The following is a 10,767-nucleotide window of genomic DNA, read 5'->3' on the forward strand; positions in this document are numbered from 1 at the left end:
TGTGTATGTGAATTAATCTAAATAAGTTTCATGCTATCTTAAAGGACTGACTTTATTGCTATTTTTATTTTTAAGTTTTTTTGTTGGAAATATCTAGAATTTTTTTCTAACTGTGTAAAATGAAAAACAAAAAAGATTTGGCTTTGTATAAACATTGATACAATTATGCAGAATTTATGCCATACCTGCTCAAGTAAAGTGACATCATTTGCTGCATTCAGGCCTACTTCATGGTCTCACAATAATTTAGTTGGTTTGTTTTTCTGGGAGGGTAGGATATTAACTCTTGTACTTCTGTTCTTGGTATTCTAGTTGAAACATCATTTCAAGTTATTTTCTTGAAAAGTAATGATTTCTTCTAAGTACTGGTGCTGATGAAAATACAAAACATGATACATATTTTTTCTGTGGAAAGAAAATGCAGAACATTATTACCGATTATGAAGGTTTTTGTTTATACTTGTACTACTTATATCCATCTATTTGTCAGGAAACTAAAATAACATAACTCATTACTGAATAGTTCATCCAAATTGAATAAAAAGTCCATTGGTTTTTGTGTGTGTGTGTAAAACACTAGTATTTATTTATCATAGCATTAATTTGTGGATATCACCAATACCAATAATGTGATTTGTAGCCAGTAAATGGGCAAATGTATACCAACCATAAGAAAGACAAATAAAATTAACATAACTAATTTGTTATGAGACATATAAATTTTTATTTTATTTTATCAGTATTAATTTTTATTTGGAAAGATTGATTTATGTTCTTGTTGTGCAAAGGTGAAGACATGAAAGTGGTGGAAGGAGATGATGACTGGCAGTTTGTTAGCCTTGGTGAACAGGTAGGATGTATTAACTTGTTTGGTTATGATGACTTGTAGTTTGTTTATCTTGTTGAGTAGGATGTATTAACTTGCATGGTTGAAAGAAGGGATAATCATAATGGGTTTCAAATCGTTAAAAATGTTAATGTCTCGATCAGATTGCACATAAAAGTATAATATTCTTCCATAGCTCTTACATTTACCTTTATGATTAAACTGATTTTCAAGATATTCAAATCAAGCTTAGTCTCAGCTTGACATAGAATATGTCACACAATTGACTCTGAATATTGAGGGTTAGTTGCATTTGAGACTTTTTTTTCTGGCATCATATATATGCTCAGTCACATATCTAATATTATATATTGTTGCCAAACACCACAATTTTCATCGTAATGTGAAGAATGGAGTACATTCTTAGACCAATTTTTTTACAGATCCTGTACATGATGATGTTGACTTTCACAGACATGTTTAGCCAATCGAAAGGCACAAAAGTCTTTTGTAGCTGCATTATGGAACTTTTGGGTGGCTGAATGGGATAGTTATGTTTCCAGTTTTTCTTTAGCCATCCCATCTTTCTCTTCAAGAAAGCTGTTGGTTTTGAGGTTTGGCTGAAAGCTTGTAAAGTTGTGAGCCTTCTTCATTGCCAAGATTTTGCCTTGAATTAAACATATGGGTACATCACCATGGTTCAGATCTGTGGCTGCACTGTAAATACCATTGTATTTTGGTTAAATTATAGTTTAGAAAAAAACTTGCTCATTACTTCAGGGGTTTGAATAGGCAGAAAATATTCATGACTTAATGTTATCAAGGATTTGTGGTTGTGCCAAAATATTGTTCCTGAGCTAACAGTTAATAGAATAAAAAAAAATAATGGTTAGTTTCAGTAATAATGTGTGTATAATGGTAAGATACTTTACTTAATGAATAATGTAGTGCTTTTGCTATGTAGAAAACGACTAGTGTTTGGTGTTTATAACATGGTTAACGTTTTTGTAATATGTAATATGCTGAAGGTTAGTGTTAAACCTCATCTCTTTTCTCTGAAGTTCAGAAGTGTTCCCTGTTTTCAGCTGTTCTATTCCTGATTTCGTATTTGTAGTACTTGCTAAAAATATTTCTTATTTGACAATAACTAAAATGTAAAACTTAAATTATACATTATTTTCATCTACAGAAAATACTGTAATTTAAGTACATTATTTTGCTTCAGCAAAACTTTGGAATCAGAACAGTGGGCCTGGAAGAAAAAGCAACAGCCTGCCAAATGTTAGTGTGTTATGCTCGTGAATTAAAGGAAGGATTTTCTGCATATACAGAAGAAGTAGTGAAACTGATGGTGCCTTTACTTAGATTTTACTTTCATGATGATATCCTTTTTTTTATAAAAGCAGTAAATGTTTTTTATGCTAAAAGTATAGAGAAAAAAATGCAACAAAATATGTTTTTTGGGGAGTAGAACTATGTAAATGTGTTCTTTTAGTTATGTGTCAATCTCATCTGTAACAATGTCTTTTTGATCTAAGATAGTATTTCATTAGTATTGAAAAAAAGCAAACGTAGTACTTCATAGTTTTAATTTGTACCACATTAACTTAGTGTTGTATCCGATTTTATTGCACAAGTTTTAAAAGAAGTCAAATTATTTTTATTTTATATTAATTGTGATTAATTAAACGTAGTACTAGCTAAATATTATAAAATTTCAGTATTATTCATCTCGTTTTGAGAAGTTTAATTCCCTTAATTTTGCACACGTGTTCGAACCGCAGCTGCTGAGTGCCTTCCTTATCTGTTAGAATGTGCTCGAATTCGTGGAGAAGATTACCTTGCAGAGATGTGGCGATATATTTGTCCAGAACTTTTAAAATCAGTGGATAGTGAACCAGAGAAGGAAGTACTCTCTGAACACATGCATGCATTGGCCAAAGTAAGAGTGGGAAAACAATTTATTTTCTTTAAATAGAAGATTTGATAAAGAATAGTAAACACAGGAGGTATTGTAGGTTGTTTAGAAAATCTGTGCAAAACATTCCTGTCTAATGTTAGAGCTATATGCAGACTTAAAACATGAAAATGCTTTGATTATAGATTTTTTTTTTTTTTCTGATATCACATAAACCTTGGGTGTTTTTCTAACTTAAGGACTATAATCCATGTCATAGGCATTGATGTTGATATTCTTTGCCTAGAGGACTGTATTCTATTTATTAAAATGACCATATTCCATTTATTAGTTTTATTTTCATTGTTATTTTACATCAGTGGCTCAAAGTCTATATCATTTCTTAATTATATTTTTCTGTGTGTTTCACATAAATCTAGACCAGGGGTGGGCAAAATATGGCCTGCGGGCCGTATTTTAAGCCCGTCTAACATTTCTGTCCTGCCTGCTATGACTCCCTGCAGTTGTGTAAGGAACATAATGGGGTCTTTATATAATCGATGTTGAGGTAATTTAATTAATATGGTATAAATGTGCAGCTCGCAATGATTTGCAACAAAAGTTTGTGGAGTGGCCCCTCTGCAAAAATTATTGACCACCTTTGATCTAAGCCATGTTTCAATTCTAACTTCTTTTGATGACCTAAACCTTGTCTGTGTTCTGAATACCATATTTTTTTCCTTTTGCGTGTGTGTGTGTATCTTTTCTAAAGTTAAAGAATCATGGTTGTCATTCTGTCTACAAAACATATTTTCCTTTAAAATCTAGTTACTGCCATGTATACTAGTGTGAACATTTTGGTGATTTGTAGCCAACTAACACTTTAAGAATTAAAAATGTGGACTTGTAGGACATATAATTTTGAAATGTATATATCAAAGTATGAATTAAAGTTCCTTTAGGTTATAGATTATTTTTCCATCCATTGTGAAGTGTATAGAAGTACTTGGACGAGGTTGTTTGTCAGAAGAACACATGGCAGAACTTTTAAAAGTTCTTGACAAGAGTCTTAAAGATCATTTTGAAAGAGCACAAGAGCGGCAGGAGAAGAGAAAAGATGAGGACTATGATGAGATAGTGGAAGAAGAACTATTAGATGAGGTATGGTTACTGCTAGTAGGGCCAGTTAAAGGGAGGAGGGCATTTGGCCTGAGCCTCAAGCCAAAAGGGACCTCAAGCTTAGACACTTGTTATTTTTTTGCATTTGTTAAGTTTTATGACTTGTTTTCTATGTGCCTCCCAATCACACCAAAATGTGACACACACACTCAGCTTGGAGCTGCAAATTATATATATATACAAATGAAATGTTCAAATTATGTTTCACTTTTTTTTGGGGGGGGGGGGCTAATGATTGTCTTAATTTGTTTTCATGTGCTGTCATTTTTTTATTATAGCCAGGGGCTTCAAAAGATAGAAGAGACCTGGGCCTCTCTGAGAGGGCCTGACTACTAGTTCTAATACATGTTAATATTTAAAAATTGTAAAATATCAGTATTTGAAACTATTTTGATAAAAGAGGAGAAGCTTAATTAGAATTTGTTACATACTACTGTGTCACTTTTAAGTTTGAGGAATAAAATATCCTAAATTGTGTTGAAATTTAAATGTCCCAACTTACTTAATAATCAATTGTAATAAATATTTGTTGTTCTGAAGGAAGTGCAAGTTCAGGTCAAGACTCTGTCTAAATAATAAAGTAGCTGAAATAATGTTTCTTGTATAAATTATTATCGATAAATTCTCATAGAAAGTAAAAATTAAATATTAAAATATTGTTAAAGTTTTGATACAAGGTATTTTCTTTTCCATATTTCAAAAATGATTAATATTTTAGGTTTTTTCTTTTTTTATCTTTAATTAGGATCTCTACCTACCTGGTGAAATGTTTAGTTTTACATTTATTTAAGGATTGCTAAAAAAATCATAAATGGAGACGCTTATTTTTAAAAGTAATACTCAGTAAGTCTGACTTTAGAAACATAAATGATTAATAATAAAATTTGAAACTTGTCAGAATTAGTAAAATAAAGATAACTGTTCAATGTTGATCTTCAAGAACTTCTAAAAGTTATTCAGGGTGTTAATTATTTATAAATATTTTTATACCAAAAATATGCATTTTCAAAATAATTGAATGTAATGTACTTTATACCTTATAAGTGATTTTCTGTGTGATATTGGTAATTCTAAAGATGCATGTTGAAAACATTTCTTATTGTAGAAAATTATTTTGACCTTACCTATGTGTCAGCTAAGTTGTTTTTGCCAGTTTGTTACTACTTGATGTACTAGTTTATATATACACATTGGTCTATGCACCCTCAAGTTTTATACAACTTCAAGAAACTTCTACAGGCATCTTTGCCTATTTTGAAACACATTGACTAACAACTTTTCTGGAATTGCATAATTTATTTTGCACATTCTTCGAGATTACATGCGAGTGTAAAGCTACATTTCATGTATTCTCACAGCAAAAAGTCCTCAGCATTAGTTGTGTCTATTGATTGTACCACAAAATAGAATGCTACATCATTGAGAATGAAAATGCATTTGAGAAATTTATTGTCATGAGCCTTACAATTTGAAAGCCTTGTAGTCCTCTTTGTGTACTTATTTCACCATTTTAAGTTCAAATACATAAAATTTTAGTTTTTATGTTAACACTATTCTTTGGTATATGTTGCTCATTAAATAGCTCTTCTCACACAGTTTCCTGGACAGTTTTGAAAGATTTTATTTACTGAGGAAACATTTTGTCTTCAATTTTGTTGGGTCATACATTGATCCACTTAAGACACACAGATCCTCTATTGTTTTCATAATTGGCACTGAAATAAATAGAAAAGTAGACTCAAAAACTTTGTACCTTAAAACACTATACAATTTATTTGCTGCACACTGTTAGTTTTAGCACTGTGTAGAATCTTAATCTTAATTTGGTGAAATAGTATAAAATCTGAAGGCTTTAAAACAAAATTTACTTTACACAAGCCTTTAACTTTCTCTGTTTAAAAGTTGTGTTATAAAAAGTTCACAACCATTTACAGACACTGTACATGTCAAAACGTAATTTTGATAATAGAGTATTGGAAATTTTATAGGATGATGAAGATGTCTATATCCTCAGTAAAGTTGCAGATATTCTGCATTCATTATTTAGCACCCACAAGCAAGACTTTTTACCTTGTTTTGATCACTTACTTCAACATTTTGTCAGGCTTTTGGTAAGTATCTTATTTTTAAGAAGATAGTCTTAGTTTTATTCAACTTTAAAATGAAAGACTGACTAATTTTGAAAGAACATATCAACTGTTTAATAAGTTTAAGCAATGAAAAAACTCTTTCCATAATTTCTTGGAATGCTTTTAATGTCTTTTGAAAGTATCAGTTTTTTATCTAATTTGCTTTCAATAGTTATTTATTATCTGTAAAATGTCATCATTCTGATTATTTAACCAAGAAAACATTCAATTTGATTGATCCTAATAAAAGTGTATGATATGCCAATTGTTGAAAAAGTTTATTGTTTGTGATTTCTGATGTGGTCGTCTTAGGAATTTCTGTCCGATCTCAAAGCCACTTCCAAAATGCAGTCGAGTAATCTATATAATGAAGTTAAAATAATTTCTTTTTGTAATTATGGCTTAGGTCTTTTTCCTTTAAATATGTATTATATGTTTCTAAATGTAAGGAAACCAAGATTTAAGAGTATTTTTAGTCTGCAGGCTGTGATAATAATATGAAATTTTAGCTTTTCATAGCTTAATAGCTATTGGGTTAATGAGCAACATAGGATTTACATGTAAACTTAAACATGCTTAACTACTTCTGGTCTCATTTTTAACAAAATCCAAACAAACAATAAAGCTTAGAGTGTTTTCATAAGCTTCAGAAGGTGTTTTCTAGAAGTAACTTTAAATTTTGTCTTAGGGTCATGACAGATCATGGGCTGATCAACAGTGGGCAATCTGTGTATTTGATGATGTCATTGAACATGGAGGTTCTGTAAGTGTTTAAATTTTTTTATTCTCAAGTTGATTGGGCAAAGCTTAATTTAATGGGCTTTCATAGAAGTATGGAGAGCTTACTCTTTGGAATTTAAACTAGAACTCTGACAGTTTTGAAATTGATAGATCATTTGTATAAAATTGAATTGGATAATTATCAGCCATTTTGAATCCAACATTAGAAAACATGACAAAGGTTTATCCAAACATAAGAAGTAGAGACAATATAGTGAATATATTATACCCTTTTCTAGAAACAATATGTCTGCATGGATATGTTCTTGTTTTAATTGGTCAATTTATCATGTATTATGTGAATGACTTAAATGTGTAATCCAGCATGTATGACTCACCCCTTGTTTAAGTCATGTGGCATGTAGGAATTACTATAATTAATTAATTAATATATAATTGAATATTTAATAATCCATTTAAAGGCTTGTTTGTTTGTTCAAGGGTAAACTTTTGTACCCAAACAAAATTATTATTTCTATTTCTCAATAGAAACAATTACCAGTTTCATGGATAGGGGTGTACTTTTATACAATTTAAAAATTATATCAGGTATATTAGTTAATTCATACTTGCCATGTTTTAATGTAGAGATCTTGTAATAGTTAATTTTCAAATAATCTTAAAATTCTGTGATCTTCTTGTATTGAATAAAATCGAGATTAAATTGCATTTTGTTCCATTTTTGAGACTTAAAACTTTGTCACAAAATATTTTGCAAAACATCTCTGTGTTTAATATGTATATTGCTTTATTGTAGATTCATGTCAACATTTGTGGCTCAAATGTTTTTATGGGGGATTTGAAGAATAAGACACTTTTTTTTTTCATGCATAACTTTTAATAAAAAACAAAACAAGAAACTATCGAGATAGTGTTTACAAAGTTTCAACAGAGAAATATTACTTTTATAAAGAAAAGTATGATACTTTTTTGGGGGGGGACCACTTGTTTGGCTCACTTAACCCACTAGTTACTGTTGTTGGTTTTTTTTTAGGGGGGGGGATATATCTAACATAACTGATTTTATGAAAATGCTTTCAACTCTGTTAAAATAAGCTTAAAATTAACAAAGATTCAGACTGTTCTATAAAAAAAAACATAAATAATATGGAATACTTTGTTATTAGCTTTACTCGCATTAATGAATCAGGGTTGTATTTATTAAATGTAAACTGAAGTTAAATGTTAGAACTAATGTTAGTCTGTACTATTATTTGTGCCTTTTAGGGTTTTTCATTAGTTTAGAGACTCAGATGCTAATGTTTTCTTGTTGTCATTTCTTATAGGCATGTGTAAAGTATCAACAGTACTTTCTTAAGCCGATGTTGGATGCTTTAGCAAGTCCTAACCCTGAGGTTCGACAGGCATCTGCTTACGGATTTGGTGTAATGGGTCAGTTTGCAGGGGAAGGTTTTGCCAAAACTTGTGCTGGTAATGGTTCTCATAATGTATTGTTTGTCATTTATGTAAATTTGACAGATTTTGGTAATTCGTGGATAATTGTGATATTGTTTTATTAGCCATTGGTTCTGATGTATGCAATGTAGTTACTAGAGACTAGCATTTAGTACTTAGTGAAGTTTATAGAAATATAAAAATTCTCCTTCAAAAGTTTATTGTACAGCATATGTTCATTAAGTCTGTCTTAAGTAAAACGTACTGTGGCTTTATTTCAAAATAATACATTAAAGTATTAATATATATGGGTATACCTGTGTTAACATCTTGATCCTTTCATTTATATCATTGTGCTGTTATTTTCAATGATATTGATTATTCATAAAAATCTTGACTTTAAATCATTGGAAATACTCGTGTCAAAAAAATACAAATTTCACTGAGTACTTAGAAAACGTATATTGAGAGATACAAAATCATTAATACATTGAGCAGATTTTTGAACATAGTTGTTATTTTCTTAATGACTTAAATCACTGGACAACTTTATTATAATTTGTTTTTAAAGTAACTAATAATCAGAGCCAAAACTATGTCTAAGTCAGTTCTCTGCAGGTTCAGTAATTTGGCAAATGCATGGTGATTTATATGATGTTAAGCAGTGTAAAATTAGTTGAAAACATTGCCGTAACAAATTTATAAATCTTTTGACAGATGCTACACCTCATCTGATACAGATGATCAATATGTCAGAGTCACGTTCACCAGAAAACCTAGCAGCCACAGAGAATGCTATTGCTGCTGTCACAAAGATCTTAATGTACAACAACAGCCATATATCTGTAGATGAAATTCTGCCCCTTTGGCTTGGGTGGCTGCCTGTATGGGAGGATGAGGATGAAGCCCCTCATGTTTATGGTTTTCTTTGCACACTTCTTGAACAGTAAGTTTAAGTCATTTATAAACTATATTTTTGAGGATATACATATACAAAAAATACCCATGCTATGCATTAAAGTCACCAGTTTATAAGGGTTATGTTTATTTTAATTGGTTTAAATCTTATTTTACTTAAATAACCAACTTACTGTGTTTGTCTTGTATTCCCTTTATTTCTGATGTTTATTGGTAATAAGGTCTAATGTGTATACTTGTAAACGAGTATCAAGTTTTCTTTAGTTTTTCACATAAACCAGATCATATCTACTACAAAATGTAAAATATTTCACAAGCAGTAAATATTTAATCTGATCGTTTTTAGGAATAACACCATCCTGTTGGGCAAGGACAACTGTAATTTACCTCATATAGTGGCTGTTATGGCTGAAGCTTTTGCCCGAGAAGCAGTAGATCCACAAACAGAGGTTGGGAAAAAAATGACTACTTTATTACACCATCTCCAGGTGAGAAATCTAGATGTGATAGTTTCTGAGAAAGGTTTGGAACATCATTGAACATGTAAAATAGTACAAAGGTCATAGTCATATTGAAATAGTTATAGCTTAATGATTTTCTACTGAATGATCAGGTTAATGAAGTGATTCATTTATAAGGTGCATGCTTTGATCCAGTTAATTTTTGTAATACTTTCAGATCAACAGTGATGTATTTGCAGTATGCTTAAAACAACTCACACCTGGACAGCAGCAAGCCCTTCACCAGTTATTAGCCCTACATTGACCTTACATGCACTTAACTCTGCTCAACTAGTTTATAGTGATTTTTGGTTTGTTAAAAAGAAATACATCAAAGTGATTAGTTGCAGAATGACTGTTGCTTTACCCTGGAGCAAAAAGAATATCTAACAGAACATGCCTCTGGAACCCAAAGTTGTATATTAAAATTTAGTGAAATTTTGCTGTATTTCATTCCTATTCTTTCAAAAATAAATAATATTTAATGTTTTCTCTAAGTTTTTGGTGTATTTCTTAATGGTGTTTTGTTTTTCCTGGTAGAGTTGTAAGTTTATTTTTGTGCTTTGGTTCACATGTTCACATAAGATCAAAGTTAATATACTTTTTTCGTGAAATTCTGACATAAAGAGATATATCAGTCCCGTGTGATATGAAAACGTATCTAGTTAGTTTTCAAAACATTGGAATATTATTGACAGAAGAATGAACATACATTGTATCATAGAATGTAATATAAAAAAAGTCATACTACACAACAAAAATCACATAAATACAAATATACAGATATTAAAGGTGATATGTTTGGGTAAGGGTCAGTGATTAGGCTTTACAACAGTATTGGTTGTATTGCTACCCCAAACTGGATTTGTGTGTAATATGGTGTTTACTGTACATATTGTGGAGTATCAAATTTATAAAAAGGAACTACTTTGAAATGAGTCTGATATATTAATCTATGGATGTTATCATATATTAACTCAAATTTATCAAGAAAAGGAAATGAGTATTAATATACAAAACTATACATTTTGTATGTCAGTTGTACAATAACAGTCAACATTTTTTTTTTTTTTTTTTTTTTTTGAGATTTATAAATTTTACTGAGGAAAAACTTGATATTTGTTTAGGCAGTTTTTAGAGGTT

The 10,767-nt window shown here is 30.3% G+C and overlaps 1 protein-coding gene across 1 annotated transcript in view; it reads left to right on the plus strand.

Annotated features, from left to right (window-relative positions):
• LOC106464475 (importin-5-like) overlaps positions 1–10,118 on the plus strand; it is a 55,284-nt gene extending 45,166 nt beyond the window's left edge. The window contains exons 13-22 of the mRNA XM_013924618.2: positions 789–850; positions 2,052–2,208; positions 2,596–2,768; positions 3,717–3,884; positions 5,891–6,013; positions 6,720–6,794; positions 8,098–8,242; positions 8,924–9,152; positions 9,471–9,612; positions 9,803–10,118. Coding sequence (XP_013780072.1) covers positions 789–850; positions 2,052–2,208; positions 2,596–2,768; positions 3,717–3,884; positions 5,891–6,013; positions 6,720–6,794; positions 8,098–8,242; positions 8,924–9,152; positions 9,471–9,612; positions 9,803–9,889 — 1,361 coding nt within the window. The 3' untranslated portion in view covers positions 9,890–10,118. The remainder of the gene's footprint in view (positions 1–788; positions 851–2,051; positions 2,209–2,595; positions 2,769–3,716; positions 3,885–5,890; positions 6,014–6,719; positions 6,795–8,097; positions 8,243–8,923; positions 9,153–9,470; positions 9,613–9,802) is intronic.
• Positions 10,119–10,767: the final 649 nt, after the last annotated feature.

This window comes from Limulus polyphemus, unplaced genomic scaffold (assembly GCF_000517525.1).
Source record: "Limulus polyphemus unplaced genomic scaffold, Limulus_polyphemus-2.1.2 Scaffold1662, whole genome shotgun sequence".
Lineage (NCBI taxonomy): Eukaryota > Metazoa > Arthropoda > Merostomata > Xiphosura > Limulidae > Limulus > Limulus polyphemus.